Source organism: Halyomorpha halys, unplaced genomic scaffold (genome assembly GCF_000696795.3).
Source record: "Halyomorpha halys isolate HHAL.00 unplaced genomic scaffold, Hhal_1.1 Scaffold1814.1, whole genome shotgun sequence".
Classification (NCBI taxonomy): domain Eukaryota; kingdom Metazoa; phylum Arthropoda; class Insecta; order Hemiptera; family Pentatomidae; genus Halyomorpha; species Halyomorpha halys.
Genome location: NW_027108294.1, coordinates 1,703 through 20,273, shown reverse-complemented (window position 1 = coordinate 20,273; position 18,571 = coordinate 1,703). Strand labels below are relative to the sequence as shown.

Genomic DNA, 18,571 nt, shown 5'->3' with positions numbered 1-18,571 from the left:
TCGCTGCTTACAAAGGAAAAACAAAAATAAAAAACAAAAAAAAAACGAGCCTTTTATAGAAAAGATAATCACGAGTGATGAAAAGTGGATTATATATGACACCAAATTTGATTGTAAATCAGTGACAGACTACGACACATCCCACATGACTAGAAAACCAAATTTGCATCCAAAAAAAATTATTATTTTCATTCTGGTGGTTAATGGCAGGAATAATTGTCTCCTCATGTCTCCTCTTTACAAGAAAGGTGAAACCATCATATCCACATCGTACTGCAGTGATAATGACATCAAAAATATGTCAAAAAACAACCCGCATTGGTTAGTCGGCCAGACCTCTTGCATCACGACAGACAGTGAAGGAACTAAACTAGAAGTATTAGGAAGTCCTTCTACACCCACCTTAATTGCCAGACTTATCTCCCACAGATTTCCATCTGCTTAGAAATTTGGAAAACTGTTTACTTAAACATAAAATTTTCGAAAATGATTCGCAGGTCAAAAACGCGTTTTCTGACTTCATTTCTTCACAAAACCCTGAATTTTTCAGTTCTGGGATTGAAAAGTTGATGAGACGTTGGGGAAAATTGATGGGAAATGATGGTAAATATTTTGAATATAATTATTTTGGGTTCAGATTACCCCCGGAAAGGGTTCGGATTACTGAAAACTTCGGATTACAAAATGTATTGTGAAATATTATCACTCTCTCTTTCCATTAGCCTTTTGTCAGGTGCCATAATAGAAATATATCATCGCTGGTCACAAGCTATATTTTGGGTGGGTACAGCATTTGTTTCTTTTACATCCTCAGTAATGCTTTAATTTGTTAAAATTATAAGATTTATACAATAGATATTATATATTTCTAATTCCAACAGAATATATTATGAACACTTTCATAGGAATTGGATTGCCCAATAACGAAACTGTAAAAATTTCCACTTATGCCTATAGATCGGCAAGTTAAAAATGTCATTTACACGTGTGAACTTTTATTTGAAAACAAAAATCTTGAAAAGGTATTACCTTCAGAGTTTGCTCAAAAAAAGTATATATATATTTTTTTTTACGCCAGTTTGGATTACTGAAGTTTTAGGAGTACCGATGTTCGGATTACCGAGATTACAGTGTTGTTCTAGATTTTTTATTTCCCCCACTGCTGTTGTTTCGAGATAACAAAAGTTATTTGGAATAAATACAAATCGAGAGACACAGGTAATGTATCTTGTGGGACTCTGACTAAAAATCTGACTTAATTTTTTAAGATTTTTTTCTAAGCAGAAATAAGAAATTTCCGATCAAACCAGTTAATTCAAGAAAGCAGTTGATGAAGATTTCCTACAAGTTTATGAGGTAACAAACATTACAAATTTAAGAAAACAATTTTTTAGCGTCTTACTCGCGTGACATTGACTGAAAGTTTTCATTATATTTTTTCAACGTTTTAATTTTAAAATTTCAGATTTGGAATGACACTATGATATATTTTCAAATTTTGGGAAGTGATTGTTTATTTTAATATTGGCCCCAAAGATTCGTCCATGAATTTATGAATGATTCGGCTCCCCCCCCCCCCAGGTGATCTGACCTTGATGATGGAATAACAGAGTCTGACTCCTTCGAAATAAATCAGACAGACTTGACCCAATTAACCTTGTTAGTGATTTATAACTAGCCCAACATCATAACAATCGTAATTTCTAACACCTTAGTCCTTGCCCTGAAGACGCACTATGGTCGTAACGTCAGCTATAATAATTTTTTTTTTCTGTATTATAATTCAATGTGATTGAATCCCAACTGAATTATTTATGGATGGGTATTAATTCGATAGCCAAAGTAAACATAAAATAACTTTAAAAACATCACGCCATGGTATCTAATGATGATGTATAACCATTCTTTTATAATAATAATTTATTTATTTTTAATTAAATATGATTGGACCAAACTTATCAATTAATAGATGATGAAAAACTTACTGTTCATCTCCTCGCCATCGTCGTATAAGGCTGAAAAATAAAATTAATTATGATGAGTGCAAAATGTAATCTTATTGAGAAAAGAATAATATTTTATACAAAAATAAAGAAAACAGGAATATTATCTATAACACATTGATTATCTAGTAATTTTTTTTATTTTATGTTTTTAGACAAATAATATTAAAAGACATAGCGAATCCTAAATTCGATGTCGAAGTAAATAATACTTGTCAGAAATTAATCCATTTCCAATAAACAACTCTGCTGGTGAGTGGGTGAATTCTTGGAGGGAGAGAAATGCTTTATTCATACATGCTGCCCAAATACATCGAGTTGCTACATTACACAGCATACTAATCAATCCGTGATCGGGCATATATAAATTATATATATTTACACGATGTAATAAAAAAAAAAAAAAGAGTTGTTTTTTTTTTCCCCACAGTTTCCTTTTACAATCAATTCCAGTATATAAACTAAATAAAAATATTTCAATTCATTCCTTTTTTCTTTCCCTTTCTTGTCCCTTCCATTTCACAATTTTTATTTCATTTGATCGACAAATTCACTCTCCCGAATTCACCCTTTCAGATCCTCTCCAGTGACCCACTAAACAAATTCACTATTAGACAGCAATGTGAGATCAAACCAGAGAAATAATAGTCACAGCAGTCGATCAGTTTACATAAAAACAAACTTAATACTTGAATTGATAAATAAGTAAAACAATAAATAAATTTCTATAAATAAATCTATTCCACCAATGTTTATAATTTCAAAATCCCATTTCAACCATCACGATGCTAATACTTCACTTATAGTAATTGAGTGCATGCTCCGCAATCCTGGGTTGTATAATCTCCTAAACTCTTAATCCTTGGATCAAATATTTTATGAAACACTTTATTCTAAAAAAAACTTTAAACCGTTCTTCTTCTACCAAGAAAGGACAAAAGATTGCTTAATAAAGTGACTAGATCTGAAAACAGTTTATTTTCTGAAATAACATCCGGATCGGAAAAACTACGATCATTAAAAACACAAAAGTATAATGTGACATCTTCATGAAATATGTTATGTAGTAGGTAAATAGTGTGCAGGTAAATGCTCCGTAAAAAAACTGAAGATTCTGTATTGATAAAAACAAATCACTAAGGTTCAAACATATACAATTTAAATTGATTAATGCTAGACAAATAAATCAGGTTGGTACATAAGCATACTAATGAAACACAGTATCTTTTTTTTTTTTTTTAATAATAATTTATTTATTGATATTTACTACTGTATACACATATATACAACAAGTAAATTTGCTGTTGGTGACATAGCGACATGATAAAAACATGTGGAGAATGTACCCACTGATAGAACTCCAATAACATTTCTAGAGAAGAAGATCTCGAGGCCATCTTAAGGTAATGAAGGAGAGGCCAGGTTAAAAACAAGTGGATTTGGGTGGTTGGGAAGTTTTCCATGGAAGGAATGGTATCTGGTTTTGGCCAAATCGGCAACATATAGAACATTGAGGTCCTGATGGATGACTTGATTTGTGACAAAGTAAGGAGCATTAAGGATTTTACGAAGGATTTTGGACTGTAAGGATTGGATTCTGGAGGAATTTGATGGTTTAGTGGAGCCCCAAAGCTCAACTCCGTATGTCCAAATAGACCTTATAATAGTCATGTAGATCAGTATTTTGTAATGGATTGGCAATTTAGACCGTTGGTCAAGTAAATGTTGCAATAGTCGGAATCTACGAGCAGTTTCTTGTCTTTTTAGTCTTGTATGAGGATTCCATGTCAGTCGTTTGTCGAGATGTAGTCCTAACACAGTATCTTAAATATCCAAAACAAAACTACGAGTATTGTTAGCTGTTCGAACGTTTAACCTGTACAACCGCGACTTAGGAAAGGTCTTAGCTTTAGTTCTTAATAACAAAGTACTGTTTCTAGATCGATGGTTGTTCAAGTGATTTGGTCAGCGTTACCCACAGTCGCCGGGTTTTTCCCCTATTAAGAATGCTCACTAACACAGGTGTTATCCACGGCTTAAAAGATCGAATCATTCTCTGCCACACTCGGACTCCAAGCTAGGTCTGGGATATATAATAAGAGAGAGTGCCATACTCTCTGTTCAAATCCGCTCCTGTTGTATTTAGTTGCTATAATTTTATAAAAAAATAATGCATTGATTTATCGCTGAATATAATATAAACTCAAAAATATTTAAACAGATAAAAATAGAAGCTATGTTTATAAGTTTGACCTATATATAATGGACACCCTTAGGTATACTCAATTGCTGAGATACGAGGAGAATGGGTTATACCACATCACACCAATTCGATGAAGCACTCAAAGCGCCGAGGAAGAAATCGATATTCCTCAAGAATAACCCGATACCTCCTACTTCTAACCTAATGGACCAGCAACATTGGCCTGATTAATGAACGAAAGGAAGGAGAGTGGGAAGATCCCAATATACTGGAATAGAAAACATATATATTTATTTTTTATATTTCACGATTGACATTTCCAATACAACATTTCTCACAAATAAAAAAAGTCGACGACAAACAGAGTGTGTTTTCGATAAATTTTGAATACGATACAACTAGCAAGACTGTAAAGAAAAATTTTGTCTTTGTGATCCAGAATAACTTAAATTAATACCCATTTTTTTATTAAAAGGTAATTGCAATTACAAATATAATTACTTTTCAATTACTTTAATTCGAAACTGCGGAAACGAAATTATAATTTGATTTGTAATTTCAACTAATTAATGAACCACTGTAATTGTAATAATTGTCTGAAATTACAAAGTAATCGCAATTGCTAATTACAGTCAAATATAATAGCAATTACTTTTTGCCCAGCATTGTTTTTTCCCAATCTTCAAAATTTTAAGAGATAAAACATAAAAGAAATAAAATTTAAATAAATATATATATTTCTTGAAAACCTTGAATTCTATTATTTGCTTAGTAGCTCAGGCAATATGTATACAACCTGTGAGATAAAAAACAAACATAAAATAAGTACTTTAAAAAAGTTTGAATTCTAAATCTTTAACAATTAATGAATTAGATTATAATTAAATTATTATTGGAAGGTTTTAAAACAAAACATTGATAGTCCAAGTTAAAATTGACGACTCCGCCATATGGGGAATAAAAAAATTGTGGATGTTTTAAAACGTGAAAAAAAATTAATTTTTAGCCCTGATGAAGCCCTACAATGTGGGACGAAACGTCGGCTCAATATAAATAGTTTAACCACTATTTAATTTTTTTTTTACTGAACCTGGACATTCTTCCTTTAATTTTTAAAATTAATTTTTCATTTGGAGCTCTATATCCTTAAAGCTACCGACAATACTTGAAATTAAATATAACATCATTGGAAGTAGAATAAATTTGTTAAAATATGAGAACTAATAGAGCTGTGTATGTTGAATAGTTCCCGAGATACACTTTTTCAAAAAACAACATTTAAAAAAAAATAAAGAAAAATAAGTGGTTTGAGAATTTATTTTTGGAAAACCACATCTCAGGAATTATTAGACGTACATATGTCTATTAGCATTTAAATTAAAGCTAGTTATATTTACTATAGAATAGTTTGTAACATTTTTCTTTGTAGGAGTAGTAGTTTTTATAATATTTGATGAAATAAATTCATAAAATATTAATTTATAATTTATAGTTCGGGATAAAATTTTTGATTTTTGAAAAAAATATGTCTCTGGTACCATAAGACTTGCATATTTCTGTCAGCACTCAAAACAAAGGTAATTGAGCTTGACTATAAAGTAGTTTATAACACGTATCTTCTAAGGGGTAGTAGTTTTTATGAGATTCGCATATGAATTTATAGTTATTCGGACAAATTTTCAGGGCCAAATGTATATTCATATGCGAATCTCATAAAAACTATTACCCCTACGAAGATACGTGTTATAAACTACTTTATAGTTAAGCTCAATTACCTTCGTTTTGAGTGCTGACAGAAATATGCACGTCTCATGGTACCAGAGGTACATTTTTTAAAAAATCAAACATTTTATCCCGAACTATAAATTATAAATTAATATTTTGTGAATTTATTTTATCAAATATCATAAAAATTACTACTCCTACAAAGATAAATGTTGTAAACTATTTTATAGTAAATATAACTAGCTTTAATTTGAATTGCACGTCAAATAGTTCTTGAGATATATTTTTTCATAAATCAAACTTATTGTCCGAAGAGCTATAAATCAATTTATCGTAGCAAATATAATGAAAAATAATACTCTTAAGAAGATAAACGCCATAAAATACTTTATAGTACATTAAACTAGCATTGATTTAAGTGCTAATAGACATCTTTACCTCGAATTGATTTTGAGATATAGATTTCTATTTTTATGAAATGTTGCTTTTTAAAAAGCTATATCTCGAGAATCGTTGATTGTAAATGGATCTAATAGTGCTCATATTTTAGGAAATTTACTCTAATTTGAATAATGTCCTCTTAGGTATAGATCTCCGAATGAATTTTTTTTTTTTTAACGTTTTGAAACAGCCGCCATTTTTTATTCCCTTTCCTATATTTGGCAGACTCGTCGATTTCGACTAGTAATTATACATATTTTTCATTAAAGTAATAAAAAAAATAGGGTGAAATAACTGCCTTTTTTTTACTTCCCGGCTCTTGTACTATACGGTGAACTATTCACAGCTCACTATGAAATTCGTAAGCTTTGTGACGTAAGAAAACCCCCCAAAATAGACTTCATTAAATGAAACCTTACCATCATAGTCGAAAGTCCCATCGGGCTTGAACAGTGACTTTTGTGAGGTAGTTGCTTCGGAGGAGTTTTCTTTGACTTCTTTCGCTTCTGCATTCTGTTCCTCTTCACTGGCGTCTTCGAAACTCCCTCTATAACAGCTCATGGATTATTTTTAAATATTTATTCTAAGACTATGCGTACTTAGTAGCAGAAATAAAGTAAATTCAGATCAAAACATTGATAATTGTAGATATGAGTGAGTAAAGGTGTTATCTTACACCTACAGGTTTAATGTTTAAAAGTGTTATCTAAAGTTTAATGAAATGACGAATAAAGATTTTTTTTATAATATAACTTTTTAAAGACATAATCTATCCAATGTACTGAGTAATCAAGCGATTAGCCCAGTGGCGTAGCGTGAGTCAGCAACCCTCTTATTTAGGTATTTCAATATAAAATACTAAAATATAGATTAATTATAAAGAACTTTTTGGCAAGAATAATCATTATTGTATAGGTTACAAATAAAAAGGTGAAGTATATTTGTTTTACAATATTTTTTTTTTTTAATTATTTATTTAATGTAATTTACAACTGTACAAAATAATACAATAGGTAAATATGTAGTATGTTTCATATACACTTGAAAATCTTGGGAAGGAACCACCCATTGGTGTTACTTCAAAGTCCCGTGGTCATCTTCTTTTCAGACGCCTCGGAGGATTATCAGGGATTGTTAAGAATGAAAGATTAAGAATTAATGGGTTAGGATGGTTAAGGAGTTTGGAATGAAAAGACGCATATCTGTTTTGGGTCAAATCTGCAACGAATGGGATGTTAAGGTCTTTGTGAATGAGTTTATTTGTGACGTAATAAGGAGCATCAAGGATTTTACGTAGGATTTTGGATTGTAACGATTGGATACGGGAAGAATTTGATGGTTTGGTGGAGCCCCAGAACTCAAGTCCATATGTCCAAATTGGTCTGATTATTGTAGTGTATACTAATTTTTTGTAGTGAATAGGAAGTTTAGAGCGTTTGTCAAGTAAGTGTTGTAGCAATTGGAATCTACGAGCAGTTTCTTGTAGTTTCAGTCTTGAGTGTGGATTCCAAGTAAGTCTCTTGTCAAGATGGAGTCCTAAGTATCGAATCTGTTCAACAGGCATTAGTGTTTAACAATATAATAATCAGATTTATTACAAACATTCCTACACGTGGCACTTTCATTGATAAAACGGGTATTACTTATAATTATACTGCTCACTTATATTTATACTCACTTATAGTTAGTTATACGTTGACGATGGACAAGATTCTTAGTAGCGAGTTGAAAATAAAACACAAATCGACTTCTAATTAAAGTTAGAATGATACTGTTAACATTTTTTTTTTTATTGAAAAACAGTATAATTGGTAGAATTAAAAAAAAAATTTCTGTTACTAACTAAAACTTTATTCGTCTATTTATTTTCAAATGCAAAGCTATTTATAGCACTATCATATAGCTCTTGCTCAATTGACAAGATAGCCAGATTGGTTAACCTTAAAGCTCCACCCAATGTACTGGTTTAACCAAGAGTCATAGGTTAAAACATGTAGTATATGAAATCTTCATTTGTATGTAAAAAAAAATTATATAAATTGCTGCATAGCACTTCCATCCCTCATGTTTTCAAAAAGCATGGGAACAATTATTAGGATTTTTCTTTTAATCTATTAAAGTACTTTTAAAAAATCTGGTTTCAAAAAATCTCCCTGATTCTATATAGATTTAATGTAAATTTTATTTCATTTTATTAATATGTAACGAGTATAGCGAAAAGTTGTTAGCGTATTCTTGAAATTTATGGAATTTCGCGCTGTTATTAAAAAACCATAAAAAAAAACAAACACCGTTCAGGATATATATAAAGCATAGGGAGAAAATTTTGTTCTACTCGGACTGATTGAAAAAAAAAATTATAATCAGTAATGTAAATCCGTCAATTATTATATTGAGAAGTTGTTTTAAAGACAATTAGCGGCCTTTATTTGAGATGCAAGCTTTAAGGAATATTAAACTATATTATTTTAATATTTATGTAAAAAAAAAGTATAGTACTTTACTCTAATGTTTAAAAGTACATTAGATGATGCGAGACCATGTTTAAACCTTTGCTCTGAGATTCCACTATACAATCAACCAACCCGATTTTGTAGGTTTAATCCCTTGCCCAACCTATTAACCGAACCCTCCCTAATCTGTGAACTTTAATAGCTCAATTTATTATTTTTTTATTTCATCAATGACTGTAAAAACATTTTTTCAACTCACAATTGGTTTTAATTTTTTTCTAGCGACCCAATGCGGCGACACCTGTCTTACCTGCTTACATAAAGTTGTTTTGTCAAAATAATTACTGCCGAAATATGGAATATCTGAATAAATCTGTTTTATAATTAGTTATTTAATTGAATCACAATAAACAATTGAATAAAAATTAAAAAAAAAAAAATTTGTGTCCATACCGTCTTGAATTAGGAATGCGATATGGTGTAAAATTTCTGGGTTGTGTTAGTTAAGATATTTTATTTTATCAGATCTGTGATTAAAGAAAAACAATTGTTTTTCATGAATCACATAATAACGTAAATAATTGCACTACTGTTCTCAGTATTTATATACAGGCGACCCCCAAATGAGCCTTCAAAGTGGTGTAACTCCACTTTTAATATAAATATTTCCAGCAAACAGTGATCGAATGGGAGTTGTTGAAAAATTATAATGCACATCAGACGGGATATATTTGAGACTAAAATTGATTACTGTAAGGTAATGGTACTTAAAATTGTGGAGCATTTCGCCTTTTTTTATTTTATGACAAATGGAGGAGGGGGTTATCTAGAGGCAACCAACCTATTCTAACGATCGTAGGGGATCAAGTTTTCATTTCGTGGGACCACCACAGATATGAAAAAAGTCGACCCCCCCCCATGCCAGATTCCAACCGACACGCCACTGTTTCCAGGTAGCAAAAACCTGCATCTCAACCACTTCGGCCCTTGAGGATTACACCTGTCTAGGCAGAGTAATTATCAGGAATTGAAAGGTCGACCAGGCGATTTCTAACAAATTTAAAATGACCAAATATATACACCACACCCTGTGCAATACTTATATATTAAACTTAATAATTGGGAAAATGTAGGTAGAAGTGAAACCTGGGGCCCTTTAGACAAACACCTGTTGAGTCTTACTGCTTGTGAAATGAAATATGTGGCGGCTGAATAAGGAGAAACCGAATCAGAAATGAAAATACAAAAGAGGGTCTAAACACCGTCTCATTGAAGGATTCTCTATAAAAGAAATGTTTTAGATGGTTTAGTCACTTATGTCGGATGAATGATGATTGCAACCTAAAAAATATATGGAAGCAAGTACATGAACCCACATGAAAGCGTAAGAGGAAGACCTAGGTTAATATGGATGGACTACTACACCAAGATACGACAAAAAAAGGGATGATTACTCCAGCACGGGATCACAAGACCTAGGATGCATGGACTAGATCTTTACTCTGAGGGCTCACTGGGTCCGGACCCATGGCCTTACGATTTTTATTCCTGCGATCGCGAATTTTTTTAATTGTTTATTATCTTTCAAATATTAAATAATATGATTATTTTAACTACGTGGTGAAAAGAAAAAAAATGAAAAATTACATTAATGGTGTCACAAGCATATCCTCTTTTGTCAGGACACAAAGGTTTAAGAGGTTGGGTTAATTGTACGGAAGAGGGAAGGATGACAAGAAGAGTATATGAAATCTGCCTTGAAGGAGTAAGGCTACTGGGTAGATGGAGAGATAATGCCCTAAGAGATCTCAGGAAACAGAATAATTATGGCACATGTACAGGACCGAAACAGATGGAACTTGGAGATGAGCAGACCAAGAATTTAAGCGTTTGTCACGCCAATAAAAAATATTCAATTATTTGAAATAGTGAGTTGTTTATTTCTATCGCCAACCCATACTTCTGGAGAAAATAAATTCTCTATTTTATAGGGAATCCCTCTAAATCCTTAATTAACCGAGAATCCCATTAATCCCACTTTGAAGGGTTTAATCAAAATTGCGGTGATTTGAATCCGAATCTGGGTAAAATTCTTTTGATTTGAATTTGAATGTAGAGATATTTTCTAGATTGGTAAAAACAAATATAATGCCAGATATGAATACAATTTTTCTTTTAATATAATCCACTCCGTATTTGCATCTTTATGCATTAGAAAACTCATTGATTTAATTTTTTTCATTTGAAAAATTGAATCACAAATAAAATTTGAACCCGATCTTAATTGTCAAGTTAAAATTCAATTTACTATGTCGTCCTAAACCTACGAACTGCCCTACACTACCCTTTGATGATGTTGCTCTTACTCCTGTCGAACAGAACCGGTACCTTGGACTGCATCTGGACAAATGGCTAACTTAGAATTCCCACCCGAGACTGAAAAGACAGGAAATTGCACGTCGATTCCGATTATTACAGCACTTACTGGACGAACGGTCTAAACTTCCAATTCATTACTAAAGACTGACCTACATGACTATAATGAGACCTAGCTGGAGATACGGAGTTGAGCTTTGGGGCTCCAGTAAACCTCCGAATTCCTCTCGTATTCAATCCTTCGTAAAATCCTCAATGCTCCTTACTTCGTCACAAATAAAATCATCCATAAAGACCTTAATGTTTCCTATGTAACCGATCTAGCCCGAACCAGATATCACTCCTTCCATTCCAAACTCCCTAACCACTCAAACCCCCTAGTTTCTAACCTTGCATCCTCTTCCATTCCTGACAATATTCCGAGGCGCCTGAAAAGAAAAAGAACTCTAGACCTTCTAATGTAGAAATATTAGAGTGTTAGGAATGGCTAGTTTCTCTACATGACTGTATCGCAGCATTATCATCTTACATAAAATTTACTAGATGTGCTTTTATGTAAATACAGTTGTAAAAATCATTAAATAAATTTTTAAAAAACCTATGACGTCTTAAGGAGAACCGGATTCTTTACCATAGCTGTAAAGAATTCGTTACCATAAATGTGAGATGCCGAAATGATGTGACACAGAAGTGCTTATAACTAGCTTTAAAAAGTAAGAGCGGAAACAATGTGCATGAGCTAAAACAATCAATTTTGAACAAATGGGGTGGGAAAATTTTCATGGAAAAGGAGTCAAACCACATATGCTTTAAACGGCTAAAAAATTTTTTTTTTTAATTTTCTAAGTTATTAGCAATGGTTTCTAATTTTCAGGAAGACAAAATCAATTCCTGGACAAACATGAATAAATGTTGTATGTTACTTTCTTGCCCGCTCCAGTACCCTCTGGAATTCCCTCCCTTCTAATATCAGCTTCTCTCTTATCCTCTCAAATTCCTCCTTGTCCTACATCTCACAATCTAAACAGGCGCTCAATGAATGAAATTTAATTTAAGTATATCGACCTTAAAAATTAATTAATTAATTTTATAGTATTATTATCTCTAATTTTCTTTTTTTCCTTCACTGCAATTTTATCTTTTTACGAGATCTTCGTTTTTGGTTTTAATTTTTATTTTTATTGACTCTAATGTATGAACTGATTGATTTCTATTATAATATTCTCTTATGGCCAGATATGTTTTCAGTTATATTTAAACATATTTGTTATTTTCAAGAAGCTCAGTCCCAGAATAAACTTTAAAATAAAAACACTAATAATTCGCTCTTAAATTATTGACTTCAGTTTCTTTTAATTCTTTAAATAATATAGTTTTTTTTCTTTGATGAGTCGAATTCAACCTAAACTAAACCGATATAGACTTTTGGACTTGCTTTCATAATTAAAAAAATAACATTGCAATAAACTCTTTATTGCTGCTTCATTTGTGAGTTTGAGTTGAGTTTTATTGAATAAATTTTTTGAATTAGTTATACATTTTTTATAATAATTATTATTAAATATATCATTGCTATGCATAAATGTAAAGGAGTAAGCGTACAGAGTTCAACGAAATGTATGCTGGATTTTATTTTATTTATTTATTTATTTTTTTGCAGTTTTTCCAATATTAAGGGAATGTCATTCTTTGAGAAACAATGATCAATTTTTTTTTTTAGAACGAAAAAATTCCAAACGATTTTGAGCATCTCTATAATTCAAGCCTTTTCGGTCAGAAGCAGAAACTTTTTTTGGAATTAAATAAAATAATAATAATAATTTAAATGAACCTGTAAATTTAGTTCTGTCTTAGAATGATGTAGTTTAGAAAATAAAAATGGTTTCAGATTAACTAAAACGTTTCATCTAAAATTTATTTCCTGGTAAAGATGTATTGTGCAATGCTTTATTTACATAACATTCGTGCTTTATTGAATTTTGTTGCAGAGGTCATGACCAGATTTCGTTTGCTGAATTCGCAGTTTGTCACCACTAATTTGTCAGCGAAAACTTTTATTGTTTCGCTTTCAAAACAGATGATCGAGTTGCCTTGTCGTCTGAGTAAATTCCTTTACAGTCCGTAACAGGTAGAATTTACAAAACAATTATTATTTAATTTCTCTTCAATTGTATAATTATGTACAGTTGTAAATTTCAATAAAGATATTTAAAAAAAAATTCTCTTTAAGGTGAATAATGACAGGATACTGTTTAACAGGTAGAAACGAGTCATAAAATTTCCTTTACGTGACGAAAACAGATAACCATAACAGAAAAAACCAAATTCATTTTATTTCATTTATTTAAAAAAAAATCGCAATAAAATAAGGAACTCTGGCTAACTAATTAAATGTTTAAAATTACAGAAAAAATTCGAATATCTGTTGTCTTAGAATATACTTACGTTTTATATTCCTTTACTTAAAAAAACAACGTTGATTTGAAATGCACAAATGCTCATTTAAGCATAATCGATTCGGTTTGTTTTTATAATTTACGTGACTCACGAAACCGTTTGTATCGGTTTCAATGCTCACGTAAAAGCCATAATTTTATATTAACATTAATCCTTTGAGCAAACATCGCTGAATTTTATCGCTAAATTAGTGAGAATATTTTGTAACTAGAAAAACGATGAAGTGTTGTGACATTTCTCTTCGCCACTGAAGCGTTAAATAATGGAAGTCTTAAAATAGAAAATATTGAAATTATTATTTCTTTCAAAACTTTTTAAAGATTATACATTATATACAGCATGATTAAAGTAGAAAAAGTAGTGAGAGGTTATTACATTTTTATTACTACAAATTCTTTTTTTTTTTCAGAATGAAGTGTAACTTAAACTGAGAGTCAAATTTTATATTGGTTAAAGGGTTTTAGAATTTCATCTTCCTGCCATGTATGAGGTTGTAATATATGAAGGAAGACCAATGTATGGGCAAAATCGGTTACTTAAACAAATTCAAACCCGTGAAGTGTAATATACTAAGTTTCATTTCAGTTAATAAGTCCAAGTTTTTGACAACCAAAAATAAAAAAGGATTTTTAAGTAATCACTAAAAGATATCACTAGTATCTGTGCATACAGAAATAAAATCAATTAATCATAAATGACTTACTCAAGCATACATATACACACACATATAAATATAGATATAAGTCAAATTAAAAATATTATCACTCCTACCCAACCGAGTCCCGACGGCTGAAACTCGTCCACTTGGAAGACAATATACGAAGCATAATAATTGGATTGTTTAACGGCTCCTAGACATAAAGTGGTCGACTCTACCGGTCCGTTCCTTGACATTAGAAGCTGCTACTGAGTACAGAAACAGACCCGTCAATATCGACATCGCGTCGTAACAGACCAAGCAAAATCCGGCGACTGTGAAAGTGGGAGGTCACGTGATGAGGCCCCCCTCCCACTGGCCCTACTATTGCATCGATTCGTTTCCCGTCACCGCTTTCGGCCACGGCATGAACGCATCGTGGGAAAATATCCGGCCGAGGCAGTTATTTGTTCGAATGAAAGCCGGCAACTATCAAGAAATTATAAATCAGAGAACTTGTATTTCTCTTTAATGTTACGTCAAGGTCACCAAATAACATATAGATGGAATAAATACGAGATAAACTAGGATTGCCAATTAGATGATGGCCCTGTTGGCTAAAATCCTTTTAAAGCATTGCAATAATTATTTCATTACCAATCAATATATAACTAATCCAAACTTACGCAAGGTTGGCAATGCTATATCCTCTCGTAGATAGAAAATCTGGATTAAAACCAGATACAACCATTCTCGTTTATAAGACAATGTTACTGATCTTTTTGAATTTGAGTATCAGCATCCTGCACAAAAGGAAAAAAATTACATTCACTTCAAAACAAGGTCCTAAGAATCACAGTGGATGCTCCATAATTTATATGAAATAGTCAATTACTAATGAACTATAAATGGAATCCATTAAAAAATGTTTTACAAAATTTCAGGTGCAGTAGCTTATAACGTAGGAAATACAACTTCAACTCGAAGACTAAAGCCCTCACTAATGCATGACCTTTTTTTTCTAAAATTATTTTTTCAGTATATATTAGTTTTTTTTTTTTTATTATTTCTTTCATTATTTAATTATATATTTATTATTCTTATTTCTTAGACACATTATTTTAATTATTTTTTTATTATTTTTTTTTTAAGTAAAACGTATTTAATAATGATAAGATTGTAAATCGTTAGGGTTTTTTTTGCCTCTTTGTAAATCCCGGCATCAATTGTTAAAAGGAAATCTAATTGTTATAATAACGATGTAAGGCCGACCAATCCGATATGGTTATAAAGAAATTTAAAAAAAAAAATATTTATTGCTTTTTACAACTGTACATCATAATACATATAGTAAATTTGATCAAAGAAATATTTAAAAAAAAAATTAATATTTTCAGGTTAATAGGCAAAATTTTTAAATTTCATGACTTCGAAATTTGAAACTTACCACTCCACTTATTTCGATGACACATTATCACAAGATTATCATTTAACGTAAAGAGAAATAATAAATATACCAAATCTAAACATGTCGGCACTTTGTACATAGCTCCTACTGATGGAATTCAAATGAACAAATTTCTTGATATGAACTCTTTATTGATTTATTATTATTACAATCATGTTTTTACTTTATTATTTTCTTCACAGCCAATTGCATCGTGAACAGTAGAATCGATAGATGATTATACCAAAAAACAATTTTCGAAATTCCACACCTCTCTGCCAATAGTTGAATGATCAGTGGCATGCAACTTAATCAATCCAACAACATCACGAAGCCCAAGCTAATCCTAGACATCGTGTTATAAACTTTTATTTATTATTATTATTATTGATTTATTTTTATTATTATGATTTTTTTTCTTTTCTTGTTCTCCAATTACTTTTCAGCACAAGTTTTTTTTTTTTATTTATTCTATAAATATTTTTTGTTTTTGTTTGTTATTTTTTTACATATTATCATTTTATTTTTTTAATTGATCTTCAATAGTTAATGGTTATAGCAAATAGTTAGGCGTGCTTCTTGCACGAGACATTACCCCACCTCCTCATCACTGTTAAAAAATAACTTACAATGACCATCTAAGGGCAACCATGGCCGATCTGGTAATAAAGAAACAAAAAAAAGAACAAATTTCAAATAAATGTCAATTTTCTTATCCAATTTATCATAAGTCTAATAAATAAAGAATTCAGTATCTTTTATAACTACTAAATAATCTTAATGTACTAATTAGAACTTGAGAAATAACAACAGAACAAAAGAAAATATTTTGGACATGAAAAACAAAACTTAGTTTTATTTAAGTAATCCATTCACCACTGTTCAAATTCAGAGTTATTTATTTCTTCCATAATTCCCACTGTCTTGACACTTTATAATAATAATAACCATTCAAAAACCACTAGTGTTTATCAGGCAATCGTTACAATGGACTATGGTCTAACTGCACTGCACCTGAGCAAAGCGGATGAACTGAACATTGTTTCAAAAAAAAGAACGACAGGCGGAATCGAAAAGCAAGTGTCTGCATGGGAGATTCTTTAGCCAACTGAAAGAAGCCTCCTTAGACAAAGAAAGATCAGTTGGCTAAAAGCTGGAAGGCTATTTTCCGAGACAAAGGGATTTGTGGTTGCCATTCAAGATCAGGTTATTGCCACCAGATGATGTAGGAAGCATGTGCTAAAAGACACAACAGCACCGGATAAGTGTCGATTATGCTCGGTGGCGCTGAAATCAATCCAATATATTACGGGTGGATGTGGAGTATTGGCTGGTGCTGAATATTTACAGCCCTTGACGATAAAGTACATTTTAATTGATGATAAGTGTACCATACTACAAGTATCACCCAAATAGACTCCTCCAAAAAGTTCCTCTCAAGCTCTATTGGGATGAATCAATAATTACGGACCATACAGTACGCTATAATAAACCAGATATCCTCTGTATTGATCTAAGAAAAAAGAAAGCGGAACTTATTGATGTCGGAATCCCAAATGATAATATTAGCTCTACTGTGGGAGAAAAACTAAGGAAATATCAGGAATTGGCGATTGAATTGAAGGAACTGTATCACTTGGAGGGAGTTACCACTACTCCAATCATTATGTCCACCAATGGTCTCGTACCAAAATCCACAGTGGCAGGAGTAAATGGTTTGGGAGTGCCTATTGATATGCTAAGAGAGGCTCAACAGTCGGTTCTCTTAGACACAGCACGTATAGTGCGAAAGATTTTAAATATTTCAAAAATAAATAAACAATATATGAAGGTGGTTGGACTTTTAGGTCCTCTACCTCACTTACTCAACCCCCAATAGGGAGAAAAACCGAAAAAGATAATAATAAATGACATAGGAATGTCATTTGGCCTGGATAAATGTGCAGTGCTCCATGTAACCATGAGGAAAGTGGTTAGTAAACAGAAGATTCTGGTTAATGAAGAAGAGTACACAAAGGAACTTGAAGCCAATAAATTATATAAATATTTGGGCATGCAACAGCACCTTAAAATACCCCGAAAAGATATGCAACAAGAGCTTCTGACAATGCTAAAAATTGGGTTACGAAAAGTGCTCAAAACCAAACTAACTGGGAAACAAAAAATTAAGGCCATCAATATCTCGGTAATACCTGCTCTTAGTTATAGCTTCGGCATAGTGCAATGGTCAAACACCAGCCTACAGGAGATGGATCGCCTTGTACGAACAACTCTCACACAAGAACGGACCCACCACCCAATATCCTCTAAACCTCGTATATATTTACCACGGAGACATGGAGGAGAAAGAAGGAGGACGTAGTTTGCTAAATATTGAAGAAGCTTGCCGCAAACAGGAAGAAACTCTACGCCAATATTTTCTCGCAAAAACTACAGGGGTTTATCTCGCCATCTCAAGGATGGATTCTGGTTTAACTGCACTTAATCTGAGCAAAGGTATTGAATCAACAATCGTGTCAGAAAATGGAAAAGCACTCTGCAAGGGAGATTCTATAGCCAACTAAACGAAGCCTCCATAGACTAAGAAAGATCAGTTGAATGGTTAAAATCTGGACGGCTATTCTCCGAGACAGAGGGCCACATACCCCAATGGATACAATGGATTATTGCCTGAACCTGAGCAAAGCGGATGAACCGAACATTGTTTCAGAAAAAGAACGACTGGCGGAATGGAAAAGCAAGTCTCTTCATGGGAGGTTCTATAGCCAACTGAAAGAAGCCTCCTTAGCCAGAAAGATCAGTTGAATGGTTAAAAGCTGGAAGGCTATT

General features: G+C 31.9%; 1 protein-coding gene across 1 annotated transcript in view; it reads right to left on the bottom strand.

Moving 5' to 3' along the window:
- The window catches only part of LOC106690681 (oxysterol-binding protein-related protein 9), a 41,944-nt gene extending 27,294 nt beyond the window's left edge, over positions 1–14,650 (bottom strand). Inside the window, exons 1-3 of the mRNA XM_014436190.3 lie at positions 14,430–14,650; positions 6,792–6,919; positions 1,986–2,015 (exon numbers count right to left, since the gene is read on the bottom strand). Coding sequence (XP_014291676.1) covers positions 1,986–2,015; positions 6,792–6,919; positions 14,430–14,485 — 214 coding nt within the window. The 5' untranslated portion in view covers positions 14,486–14,650. The remainder of the gene's footprint in view (positions 1–1,985; positions 2,016–6,791; positions 6,920–14,429) is intronic.
- Positions 14,651–18,571: the final 3,921 nt, after the last annotated feature.